The sequence below is a fragment of the Pituophis catenifer genome, unplaced genomic scaffold (genome assembly GCF_029215685.1).
Source record: "Pituophis catenifer annectens isolate HBS135680 unplaced genomic scaffold, rPitCat1.0.hap2 SCAF_13, whole genome shotgun sequence".
In the NCBI taxonomy this organism is placed as follows: Eukaryota; Metazoa; Chordata; class Lepidosauria; order Squamata; family Colubridae; genus Pituophis; species Pituophis catenifer.
The window spans coordinates 2246617-2260191 of record NW_027256893.1 but is presented as its reverse complement, the minus strand read 5'-3'; the positions used below and the strand labels follow the sequence as shown (position 1 = coordinate 2260191).

The 13575-nt window shown below is 40.5% G+C and overlaps 1 protein-coding gene across 10 annotated transcripts in view; it reads left to right on the top strand.

Annotated features, from left to right (window-relative positions):
- Window positions 1–13264, top strand: part of KCTD15 (potassium channel tetramerization domain containing 15) — a 73909-nt gene extending 60645 nt beyond the window's left edge. For all 10 annotated transcript variants that reach the window (XM_070952818.1, XM_070952811.1, XM_070952815.1 and 7 more), the window contains one exon: window positions 9878–13264. In XM_070952818.1, the coding sequence (XP_070808919.1) occupies window positions 9878–10033 (156 nt within the window). In that variant the 3' untranslated portion in view covers window positions 10034–13264. The remainder of the gene's footprint in view (window positions 1–9877) is intronic.
- The last annotated feature ends 311 nt before the right edge of the window (window positions 13265–13575 follow it).

Sequence of the window (13575 nt, the reverse complement as noted above, 5' to 3'; positions counted from 1 at the left end):
AATTATCAAGGAGACTCTAAAGACTAAAAACACCTTTATACACAAAATATCATTTGATTGATTAGTAAAACAGACCAATAGTACTAAAACCAAATTAAATCTAATGGAACATAAATAATTTCCTTGGCAAGTTCCTTAAGACAACATACAATGTGAAGAAATATATTTATAATTTGAAGGATTGAGATATATTGTACTAATAATTACAAAAGATAATCCAGCTCGAAATATATTTCAAGAATTCAACCTGCATCATAGCAAAATATTCTTTTTCATACACGGTGAAGTTGTCATTGCCAACTTAGTTTACTCTAAATCTAAAATATCAATTAATAGGCTAATTCTGACTGAAATGTATTGCTGTTTTATTACTGCAAAGATTCAATTGGATTCATTGGCATAGCCTCATTGCCAGAGTTGCTGTGGCAATTTTTGGAGGTATGTTTAACAAATAGGCTTCAGTGATCATTTGTACACTCAGCAAAATTAACATTAACCTTCCTCAGCTTTAATGTTAATGAAAGAGGGGGGGAAACTTGATTCCTTAGCTCCAACAGAAAAGCAGCAAAAGGCTCCACGATATCCAGTTGCCCAGAAAAGCCAATTTAGCTGGAGGACTTCCTGGTTTCCGTGGATTTGAAAGTGTCTTTTACTTCCTATAACAATAATGGTGCTGCCAAATAACAATTCTGAGTTTTAGCAATGTTTTAAAGATTTATCTTTATCAAAGAAATATTCAGTTTCAGGAACCATTGTGTCAGCATTTAAAGTTTGATTTCACACTTTAAATGTTGTTTTATTTAATCAAAAGGTTTGTATAGTGGCTGAAGTTTAGAGTCTGAGTGACTGGATCGAGGAAAGGGCTCAAAGGGTGCACAGTGGAAAGTGGCACAAAGGCTCTTGTAGCCAAGACGGCTACCTGTTGTTTGAGTAGGACTCAAGAGTCCAGGAGGGACTCACAGGGTCTCTGGGAAGCAATGCAACCCATCCAGAGCTAACGATGTTAAACTCCTGGATTCTGAAGCCTCTCGGTCTCCCCAGGATAATTTATATGATTTAATTACTGTAAAATCTCCATACCTACGGAATATTGATTTCCAATTTAGCACATAGAAAAATGTCATATAATTCTTAAACTAGGAATTATCACAATTCCAAAGTCCATTAATATTTTTCCAAATTAGTACATTAATTTCCCCCCTGAAATATATGCAACAAGCTGACCCAGCTATAATAACCCCAATAGTCATTAACTTTTATATCATTTACCTACATTTTTTGTTTTAACTGGCTAACAAAAATCATAACACTACTACTGTTATCAGGAAAATTTGTTTTATTGATAAAACAAGTTTTCCTGATAACAGTTATAAGAGCCTGATTGGATATACCAGGAAAACATGTATTACAGTTTTTCTACCCCTTCAATTCTGGCTATTAAAAAATAATTGCCTAAGTTGGGTGGATAGATGGACAAACTATCTACTTTCCTTGTGGTGGGCCACAAAGTTGATTTCCATTGGAAATGCATGCATGTACCTATTGCTTATCAAAGAACTTCTGTCAATATTGAAATGAATAACGGGCATTAAGAGCCCAATCTCCAGTATGAGTAGAAAAGGGCCCTCCTGTTTTGGGAACGATTCGAATGTTTGGCCTTTCTCACTGCAGTTTCCCATTCGGTTCCCAGGCCAGGTGTCCTTGGAGGCTGTTTTATTCTCGTTTGGCACCTCTGGTTTGCCGTTTGTCCTCTCATTCCCAGTCCCACATGTTACTGCCCCAAATTCCTCTTCCCCTCCCATGCGATTTATGGCAGGATGCCAGCCAAGTGAAGAAGCTGAAGATGGCAGACCTGACAATGTGTGCATTCCATAGATAAGGCAAAGACGAGTTGTAAGCAAGCAGCATTATGCAAATTTGGGTTGGGGGAGCCAAGCAAAAGGCATCTGCTCCTGTTTGTCCTGGCTCATTGACTCCAACTCACAAAGAAATGCCTCATTAAGTGGCACTGAGGACCTCAAGGGAGGAGGGGAAGAAGCCCAGGGTCAGCCTTCTAAGGAGGCTTTCCAACCACTCTTGAATCAGATCTTTACAGCAGATTCCACCATTCAGCAGTACCGTGCATGTGACTCTGCAACGACCTCTTCCTCTTGTGCCATATCCATCTTCGGACATTGGCGATCATGTTGGCGATCCTATTTTTATCAACAGCCGCACGAAAAAGTGCTGCTGCGTTTTGTCCAAACCGGTCCCTTAGATTTGGAAGCCATGATGTTCTTCTTCCTGGACTTCGTTTGCCTTCAATCTTTCCCAATCTGCAACGACTAGAGATTTTATTTGTTTGTTTGCTTATTTATACCATGCCTCTATTATTTTACAAATGAATGAAGACGATGAACATTCCCAGCACACCTTCCTCCTCCTATTTTCCCCCCAGCAGCCCTCAACCCTGTGGGGTGAGTTGGGCTGAGAGCGTGTGGCTGGCCCAAACTCCTCCAGCTGGCTTTCATGCCTAAGGCAGGACTAGAACTTACATTTTTGCTTTCTAGCCTGGTTGTCAATTGTCCCACTCAGCCTTCTAGCAAAGAAAGACTCCTAGCCATTTGTTTTTGCCAAGAATCTACTTTACTGAAGCTTAAATAGTTACAGAATTAGCAAAGCTAAATCTGAGGATTTCCTGCACCAACAGTTCAAAGTAAATTTTCCTCTTCCCCTCCCTCCCCCCGGGTTATCTGCAAATGTCCAATCAGGTGCTTGTATATTGTTTAGGAAACAGGCGCTTGATTTCCAACTCTGCATATTGTTAGTTGGCCTTGGCTGGCTGGAGCTTCTCACAAGGCTCAACTGGGCTTTCGTCCCCCCTTCTTCCTTACAGTCCAATCTGCCCACCACCCCCATTGCTAAAGTCAGGCTGTCAGCTCATGAAGCTTGGATAGGTGAGATGCAGCCATGACCCGGGTGCCCTAACCACTAGACCAAACTGACTCGAGATGGCCCCTTGCCCCGTGCTGCCTGGCACAGCTCTCATCCCGGGCAGGAGAGGTCCCGGCTGTGCAGGTTGGAGTTGAGGAAGAAATAGGCAACTGGGTTCAGAACTGGACCTTTGGATCCCTTTGCGAATTTGGAGGCCATGGGCCAGGTGCCAACATAAAATTGAGGATGTAGCTGTGTTGAGATCTGGTGGAAATGACAGCACCATAAGAAAGACAAATCCATGTGTGTTAATAGCAGATCTGTTCCTTCCCCCTCCCAGAAACAAGGAAAACCCCTTAAAGACAAATTGCACCAGTAAATGTGTTTGCAGACGTTTGCACTGTCCCCCCCACTTCCACCATTGCATATTCATGATGAGTCACAGCCTCATTTGGTTATGACTGAAGCCCTAGCGTTGCTTTTCCTTAAGAGGTTGCATCAATATCACTACCAGACAGAATGTTACTCCATAATGTACTGAACTGCCCTGCAGAACGCTTGTTTGTTTGATTAATATTTGGCTTTTCTGTAGAGGTTTGCTGTAAGCAAGACTTTAATCACACTGTAGTCATTTAGGAATAACTTACAGAATTATCACTGCATCATATGCTAGGAGATCCTGAAAGACCAAGATCTATCATGTAGCTCCTAGCTCCTCTCCTGGGCCCTTTGGAACCAAGTATTTTGCAGAGTCATTTATACCCTAAACGAGTCCAGAAAACTAAAATAACATTGAAAAAGTCCGCTGGTAGCCTCAGTTCAGAAGAAATCCTGCGTTGAAATCCTTTTTTGACCAAATCGCATTTGATAAACTCTCAGATTCAATCTCTACAGCGTCGTCCCTGTCTGGAGTCCGAAAGAACAGGGAAAGAAGGTGAATGGCCAATTGCTTTAACAAAAGTATTCCAACCTTTAGGTTATTGCTCTTTTACTGCTAAGTCTTCATAAGGTTTGGCTGATCCATGGCTAAGACATCTTAAAGGAGGTTTTGCCTTTTCAAGCAATTTTTGCTGCAGATATAAAACATAGAATAATAAGGATTGTGTAGGATCTTGGAGGTCTTCTAATCTAACCACCTGCCCAGGGCAGGAGATTTTATACCATTCTGGACAAACGGCTGTCCAGTCTCTTCTTGAAAACCTCCAGTGATTAAGCACCTGCAGTTTTTGAAGGCAAGCAGTTTGATTGTTCTGTCAGAAAATCTCTCCTTATTTTTAGGTTGGATCACTTCTTGGTTAGTTTCCATTCATTGTTTCTTGTCTTGCCTTCTGGTGCTTTGGAGAATAATTTGACCTCCTCTTCTTCTTTGTGGCAGCCCCTCAAATACTGGAAGACTGCTGTCATATCACTCTTAGTCCTTCTTTTCATTAAATTAGACATACCCAATTCATGCAACCATTCTTCATATGTTTTAGCCTTCAGTCCCCTAATCATCTTTGTTGCTCTTCTCTACATTCTTTCTAGAGTGTCAACATATTTTTTTTGGTATTGTGGTGACCAGGAACTGGATGCAGTATTCCAAGTGTGATCTCACCAGTACAGTATAAAGCACTGTTGATGCAACCTAGGACTGCATTAGGGTTTTTTGGCAGCTACAACACCCTGCTGGCTCATACTTAAATGGTTTCTCACGGTTGCTACCATTGAGGCAGGAACACCTATTCTATATCTGTCCTAGTATTTCTTGTGTACGTGTAGGACCTTACTTAGTCACCATCAGAATTTTGTTGGATCAGGCATGATGTTCAATTCTGTCAAGGTCCTTCTGAATCTTGAGTCTACCTTCAAAAGTGTTGGTGTCCCCACTGCATGCTTCCTTCCATTGTGGATGTGGTTCCATTGAGGACTACCCACTGAGTGCGGTTGCTAAGCCAGTTGTAAACTTGCCTATCACTACTGTCCCTGTTGCGGGTTTTCCATCAGTTCTGCCATCAAGGAGTTGTGTGTGGTTGCCCTGTTCAGTTGTTCCATCAACCATGGTGTCCTGCTGAACTGGCTTCAGGAGTTTGGGATGGATGGCATTGTATTGTGCTGGCTCTCCACCTTCCTCTGGAGTCAATATTGATAAGGGAAGGAGAGATCCAGCTCACAGCCTCTATTTTGTAAGGTGCCTCAGGGCACCTATTGAACCTCTGTATGAGACCACTGAGTGAGGTCATCCAGAAGATTGAGGCAAGGTATCATCAATATGCTGATGAGATCCAGTTTTACCTCTCTATTCCAGGCCGCCTGAGCAGTGCCATAGTTATCCTGTCTTGGTGCCAGAAGACTGTAGAGAACTGGAAGGAGCACAATGGGCTTTGACTCAACCCAAGCAAGGCTGGGTGGGTTCTGCTATCTGGGCACTCCAGTGACAGAGGTCTTCCATCTTTTTCCTGGATGGGGTGGAAACCTGGTGTGCAATCTGGTGGTCCTCCTGGAGTTATGACGCCTGCTAGAAGGGCAGGCGGCTGCTGTGGCTAGAAGAGCCTGAGCACACCTTTGGGTAATGTGCCCATTGTGTCCATTCTTGGACTGGTGGGCCCTGCTCACCATCACTCACAGTTTCTGGCCTCTTGTTTGGATGACTGCAATGCATTCTACGTGGCGCTGCCCTTGAAAACCATTTGGAAGCTTCAACTGGTGCAAAATGTAGCTGCATGGGTAGTAAATGGTATTGTATATTCAACGTACGTAACACCACTATGAGAGCTGCATTGGATGCCTGTGTTTCTGCTGGTTGAATTAAACCCGGAAACACACCTTTAAAGCCCTTCATGGCTTGGCTCTGGATTGCGTAAGGAACCATCTTCTCCCAGCGGTTTCCACCTGTCCAATCCACTCTGGTGGTTTTGCATGTTACCGGTCCCATCAAGGAAGGAATGTCAGCTGGTGGGAACTAGGAGACCTGCCCTTCCCACCATTCTCCCCCCAGAATTAAAGATGACCCCAGCCCTCTTGGCTTTTTGTAAGTCTTTGAAGACCTGGCTTTGTGTCCATGTCTGGGGATCATGAGTGCCCTGTTTTCTGGCCAAACTGACATAGATTCTGACATTTTTACTCAGTTGCTATATATATATATTTAATTACAATACTGTAATTGTTTGCTCCTGCCGAGTCACTTGCTTGTGGTGGGCAGCTATAGAAAATAAATGTTCCTAATATCTCTGAGGGTTTCAGAAAGGGCACTGCCAACCTCACCTCTGCTTCAGAAGGTCCTTCAAGACCTTGTAACAGTTGCATCCCTCCATCTATTATTCCCTTTTCCTGTTTTAGCTTTGTTTTTATTATTTTAAAATAGTTTAATACTTATTATATAATGGCTTTAGCTAATGATTGTCTTATTTATTTACTGTTATTTACTGGATTATTGTACGCCACCCAGAGTCACTTTGGGTGCGATGGGTGGCCCTATAAATTTGATTAATAAGTAAACGTAGCTTTAGCATTCTTTTTAGACTTCTGGGTGGGGAACAATGGAGATGAGATGCATCTCCAAATAACAGAGATGATACTGAGGAGGCAAGTGTGACTGGGAGCCTCTCTGGACAAGAAGCGAGGAGAGGGCCATTCCTGTTAGGGAGATCTGCAGGCAGCTCATGAGTAAGATTACTGGGAGCCATTGGAGAAATTCCATGCTCATTGCCTGCAACCTGTTCAACAACATGGTTTTGCCCCACTCTCTACTTCCTAAAGCACCTTGGAATAGAAGTATTTTAAAAGCAGCAGAGCAATTATACCACCTAGTGAGTGATCCTTCGGCCATGGTGAAAGATTAAAGCTAAAAGCAAAGAAAGATAAGGACTTAACCATAATTAAAAGCAAAATGCTGGGTCTGAAATAAGATTAACAATTTAAAATGAACAAGGGACAGTTGAAGTTAGGATTATTTACTTTAAAGTATTTTTTTAAATAATGAAATAAATAATTCATATCTGACTGGGAAACAAGAAAGCAATTGGTGGGTTTTGCCGAAGAGGTAAGAGAAAGTTGCAAAAGATCATAGAGACCATAGAGATCATGTATCATCGACATAAAAGATCATGTAGACCATAAAATAACAGGCTACTGAACGCAACCACCAGAGCCTGCCTTTTATTTTTACTTTTCCTTACTGGATTATAAATCAAAGAAAGGCTACTGTTAAGAAAGCAGTGAAACTTGCAGAATTGAGGAGAGGATGTTTGACGGAGCAAATGACAAAAAAAGGGGATTTTATCAGAAATACTGCAAAGGATATTCAAAGACTTAAGGGAAAATGTGACTGGATCAGTTGAGAGAGATTTAGCCTCATTGGAAGAAAGAATGGAGGAGAAATTTGAAAACATGGAAGAAAATATAAATTTTAAAAAAGTGAAGAATCTGCAGATTCTTAAAGTGAAAACCAGAGACTTTTCTTTTGGGTCTAATGGAAAAAGATTTGGGGGAAAATCTTTTTTTGTTGACAGTAATAAGACTACTTTATGCTCAAAAATGGAAGGACATTTTGATTCACACAATGGGTGAATGGCTGCAAAAGTTGATGAATTTATCAGAAATGGCTAAATTGACTGCTATGGTTAAAGAAAACATAATTAATTTTGTTTCTACTTGGAAACCACTTTTGGACTTTGTGCTTGAGGTGGAAAAATGAAACTTTGATTTTGGGTTTTGCCAATTAAATACAGTACATTCAGGCAGTATTTAATAAATTTACAGGGAGTTCCAAAATTCTGTTTTTGCTTTGCCATTATGGGGTACTGAGTGTAGATTAATGAGGAAAAAAATAAATTTCAACAACTGTAGAATCAGGCTGCAGCATAACAAAATTGACAAAAGTGAAGGAGGTCTGAATACTTTCTGAATTGCACTGTAGATTTGTTATTATAGAAATTGTTACTTCACATTATGATATAAAAATAAAAATAGCAATAGCACTTAGACTTATATACCGCTTCATAGTGCTTACAGCCCTCTCTAAGCGGTTGACAGAGTCAGCCTCTTGCCCCCAACAATTTGGGTCCTCATTTTACCAACCTCAGAAAGATGGAAGGCTGAGTCAACCTTGAGCCTGGTGAGTTTCGAACTGCCAAATTGCAGGCAGCTGGTAGTCAGCAGAAGTAGCCTGCAGTACTGCATTTTAACCACTGCACCACTGCACACAAAGATAAAATGTAAGCAGTATCTGTTAAAAAAAATTGATTACATTTCATGGGAGAATTTAAGGAAGCTCTGCAAATATGGAAAAAAGATAAATTAAAGAATTTGAAGAATCTACAATACAAATGAGCAACACAGAAACATTCAGCCAAAAGATGTAAAAAGATTTAGATAATGTGGCATTACTGGATTTAAAAGAGAAAGAATGTTGCTTGGGAGTGAGAGTAGTTAGGGAACAATCTGGCAAATTCTCAATTTACTGAGATTCTCAACTTACTGAGAATTGCTGAAGCCTTAAAAATAAAATGGGAAGAAGACATGGTTGCAGAAGTCAACAAGTATCTATACCAAAAATAAATGTACCAAGAAATATATCTGTGCATCTTGTCAGGAAGAAGGCAAATTAATGGCAAACTAAGGATCAATAATGCAGAGATACTGGATAAGAGAGCAGAATATAAAATTTACTTCTTTCATAAGGGACAAGACAATAAGGTTCTTTTAAAAATGCTGGAAACTTTTAAAATACTTTTTGCTCAAAATGGACAAAGATTAGTTAATTATTTTGGGACTTGCACAGTGAAGGATATGGGAAGAGGTGAACTATGTATGTAGTTTTAAAGTGGGACAAATAATACTAATAATAACTAAGGTTGAAACTACTGTAAAAATGGAAGTAACAGCATTTCTTTTTCTTTTATTTATACATTATATTTTATTTTCTGCCCTTTCAAGCTTTGCTTTCTCAATTTCATTTTTTGTATTTTATGTTTATCTTTCACTCATTTAAAAATCCTTAATAAAAATTATATTTTTTTAAGAAAGAACATTAAACTCAGGTACAGAAATAGCATAATCAGGAGTCAAGGATCGAGGAAGATTTGGGAGGTTCATTGGAAAGAGCCCTCACTCACTTATCCCGTCCTTCAGCAAGACATGCATCCGGAAACATGGATGTCCTCCAGAGTAATTTTGCCTCTGACACCATGCTAGATATAGCCAACTTTAATAGTGGCCATGGAGAGCCTATCCAAAAAAATTCTCATTTACTAAATTCATTATAGTTTAAATGGCTTCTGTTCTTACCTCTCAGGGGGTAAATAAAATATCAAACAGTTTTATAACCCAGAAAAAAGTTATAATTATGACTAATCCTCTCAGTAAGTGGAAGAACTTGATTCCTTTCTGAAGAGAACAAAACAACATTGCATAACAAGGAGAAGTCTTGACAAGGTGAAATTGGAAGGTGAAAGCATTATGAAGATGATCATATTGAGATTGGTGGTCTGTACAGAAGTCAAGCTTTAAGTCTCTGGGGTCACCATTGGTTGAAACCAGAACTTCAGAATGTGACTGGGAAAGGGTTGGTGACAAAAATTTCCTACAAGATGAAGTAGATGATTCCATTAGGATCTATTAGTAATGTTAACTGAAGGGTATCATCTGTTGCCTAAAATTCTAGGCAGGAACTTTTTAGCCAAAAAATCTTGCAGTTGAATTTGAGATTTTTTTCACATCAAACGTGTATTCTAAACAAACGAAGTTCCTTCAGGAAGAAGTCCTTCAGGTGGCTTAGTTGATAAGCCATTTGTGGCTTATCAAAGGTTGTGGGCCAGGTGATTTAGGGAAGCCTTCCAGATATCTTGAAGTGGCAATTTTTCATTTCTGCCTATTTATTAGAAAATGTAGCCTATTGGAGTCAGGAAAGCATCTTTGGATCTTTTAGGGGCATATTGTATATGAAATCTTGTTCTAATATATTTCTTTTCCCGCCCAAAATCTCCAGGTTCTTGAACGGTTGTTCCAGAAGGGATTTAATGTGGCAGCATCCTGCGGTGGAGGCGTAGATTCCTCCCAGTTCAGTGAATATGTGCTGTGTCGTGAAGACAGGAGACCACAGCCCAATACCACCATCAGAATAAAGCAAGAACCCCTGGATTAAGGACTGACTCCCTCCCTCCTTTGAGACAGTAGATGTGTTCAAAGGTCCCTTGGGTGGAAACACTCAGGACTCCCAGAACAGTATTATGCAGGAGCAGCCAGCCTGTTTCTGAAGCAACCTGTTGCATGGCCAGCCATGACTCTCGCGTGGAAACAAGGACAATGACACAACACAGAGTTGTTTATATTATTACTCAAGTCATCGCAGTGCACTTGGAAGCCTGGCGTTTTGTGGGATTGTTTTGGCACATGGAAAGTAGTGATGCTTCTGTAAAGAACTAACTGGACTGAATTTGGTGGAAAAGACCAGTTTATGTAATTAAAGTATGTCTCACTGAAGGAATAAGCCCACCAGCTTTCTGGAGGATAGCCCCTCTGTCCTACGAATGTGTCAAGATCTTGATTGCTGCCAGAAGGAAGCTGGTGGTATGCTGAGCGTCTTCCCTGAACCCTGTACTATCTCTGGCCTGTCAGTCATTACTTTCCTATCTCCATTTGTTACTCATGATCTTTTGCTCATTTCTTGGATTCATTGTATTATGGCTTATTTTTCTACGACAATTGTCTTAGAGGAGCCAGTTCAGGTAGGGACCAGAGCCGTTAATGGTGCTGAACCTGATTTCATTCTTTCCAGTCCCACATCTTTGCTGTCCTCCTTCCCCCATACACATATACATCTCACACAGTTGCAAATTCTTTAAAAAATGAAGTTCAAGTCAATTTTTGCAAAATTGTGTAACTTTAAATAGGTCCTGAGGTAAGGCCAAGTTAAGTGATGCTGGTTTTTATTGTCGTTAAGAATGGGAACTGGCTAAATTGTGTCTCAAGTCACCTTTCATTCTTCATTTGAATTCAGTCCCCATATTGCCTTGACACAAGGAAATGGATGGTGCCACACTGATTGGATGTTGTGTGTCATCTTTTTAAATGACACAAAAGTGTGATGCATTTCTTCTTTTGAGCAACTACTTTAAATACTTTGCTTCCATTCACAAATCCTTGGACATCAGCATTTTTGAGAAAATAAACTTGGTTTTCAATCTCTGAGCAGTCATGACAGTTCAGATGATCCAGAAAAATCTGCCCGTTTATGCTGTGCCATAATTTGGTGTTGTATGAATTACTCTCTACGTAGGTTGTATACCTTGACTGGTAGGTTAGTGCATCCTTCCAGACCAAAGGAACGTCAGACCTGTTGGGGCTGCCATTTCCCAAAATCCAACGGGTATAACACATAGGAAGAGGGATGACAAACTGTAATCACTAGCACTATTTTCTTCACTCGCTGATTGACTGGTTTTGCACAAAAACTCAAGAATCGAAGCTCGGGTCAACATGCAGAAGGTGGGCTGCATTTATATGCCATGCTATGCTCAAATATTGATGGCCGTTAGGACTTTGAGGGGTAGCTTCGGTAAGGTCTTGCCTCAACGGTCCCCTCAAGAAAGCAGAACTCTTGAAACAGGTAGCATTTCAAAAGGAACATTTATTCGGTGACAGTGATAGCAAAGAGAATAGGCAGGATCTAAAGTTCCCGCGCTAAAACGTTAGGTTAAAAGTTCTTTAAAGCCCCTCCCCACTGCTCAGTCCGATGCAGGCCAATCACCATTCACTCAACTTGCCAAGGTAAGTACTTGGCTTCCTAGAATGCACTGAATCACAAATATCTATTCCTCAACATGGCATATCAGGTTGTACGCACCTTGCAATTGTGCAAAGTGTTTGAGTTTTGTGAGTAAGTCCCAGTATGAGGCTGCTCAAAAGATTTAAAAAAACAAGGGAAGGGAAGCTCTCCACCCCTGGTGCCTCCTGAGCAGCGTATTGAGTGAGAATCCAGACGTTCTGCCCAGTCCTTCTCATGTAAGTTTTTGTACTGACAGAAAACTTCTTTGGAGAACCTCATTGAGTTGAACTATGAAATGTATCTGCAAGTTCATGGATCCAGCTAAGTTTGTTTTATTGCTTAGTCTCGACCCATTTCTCATGAGCACAACTTCAAAAATTGAGGCTTGGAGAGAAATCTTTGTATCTGAGGAGTGTTCAGTCATAAATAGTGTATTTCATACTAAAAATGCGTATCGATTATCAGTTTAATGTGGAATCCAGGGAATTATAGTTCTGATAAGGTGCAAATCTGGCCAAGAACCTCAGTTATATTACCCTCTCAAAACTGCACTTCCCAAGATGCCCCACTGCAGCCATACTCGGTTTAAGCCTGGAGGGCAAACCAAACTGCCAATTCAAAACGTTTAGGAGAAAAGGCAGTTTTCTTGAATTAGTAAACCTGCTAAGATGGATGAATAGCTCTAATTGAAGTTCAAGGGGAAAAAAGGAATACCAAAATGTGGCAGGGCCACATGAAATGAAACCGCACGGTACCAAAAACTCGCCCTTAGATTTTAGCGTCCCATGTGAAGAACTTCATTAAGGAAATTTGGTATCCCTGCAAGCAGCTGCTCTTGAGCAGAATGGCCCATTTTTGAACTGACCAAGACATATTTGTTGACATATTTCATCAACAAGAGTAATAATCGAATTGCCACAAATAGAAATTCCCCACCAAATTTGTGGATAAGAAGGGATTTCACCAGAGTAAAGAGAGGTTCTCCAACAATTTAAGGACAAAACTACAGTTAGCTGTGATGAGCGGGAGGGGGGAAGTGTCAAACTACAAGATGGCCACCACATATTGCATTTTGCAAGATGCTGTCCCTGCAGTTTTGCTGCCCTCTGAGAATGGTGCTGAAGGCCAATAAAAAGGCCAGGAGGACTTCTTCATGATTCCTTGGGCTATAATGGAGACACCAGGAACCTGGAAAGAGAGATCTGGGAGAGGATGGTGCTACCAAGAAAAACAGGGCATTCATTCACACACACACACACACACACACACATACACATCCCTTAGCTACCTCAGAACTAAACAAGTACAGAATTGTCACAACACACCACTTTTTCAAAAAAGTTCTCTTTTGCAAAGTACAGGTTTTTTTAAGCACGCTACTTTCATCAAACTGAGTGAGAGCTGTTAAGCAAAAAAAGTTAGGAGACTTTCTCCATCTGTCCCCCCCAAAACAACTGGTTGAGGGTTATCTATGCAGAAAAGTTGCTGCATTGTACATTTTGTGCCATCAAGTTAGTTTAATATCTTTTCTACGTAAATAAAATGTTTAGGTCTTAATGCCATCCCTTTTGTATGTAAGATACCTATTAAATTGTATTGTACTGTAAATGCTTAATATTGTACCTTCTCGGCATTCCTTTTGCCCTTCATAAAACAGATCGTGCAATGTGTCCATCAACCATTCTTTGGTGTTTGACATACCCATAAAGTCAAAAGCCAAATATGCAGAATTTTATTTTATTTCAATGTTTGAGAACAGAATTTGGGTATTCAAATGAATTCTCCTGGGACATTCCTTCTGGGTTGTACGCTTGAAACAGAACCCTTCCCATTTAGCTAACTGACTTATTTATTTATTTATTTATTTATTGGTTCGATTTATATGCCGCCCTTCTCCGGAGACCCAGGGCTGCTTACAA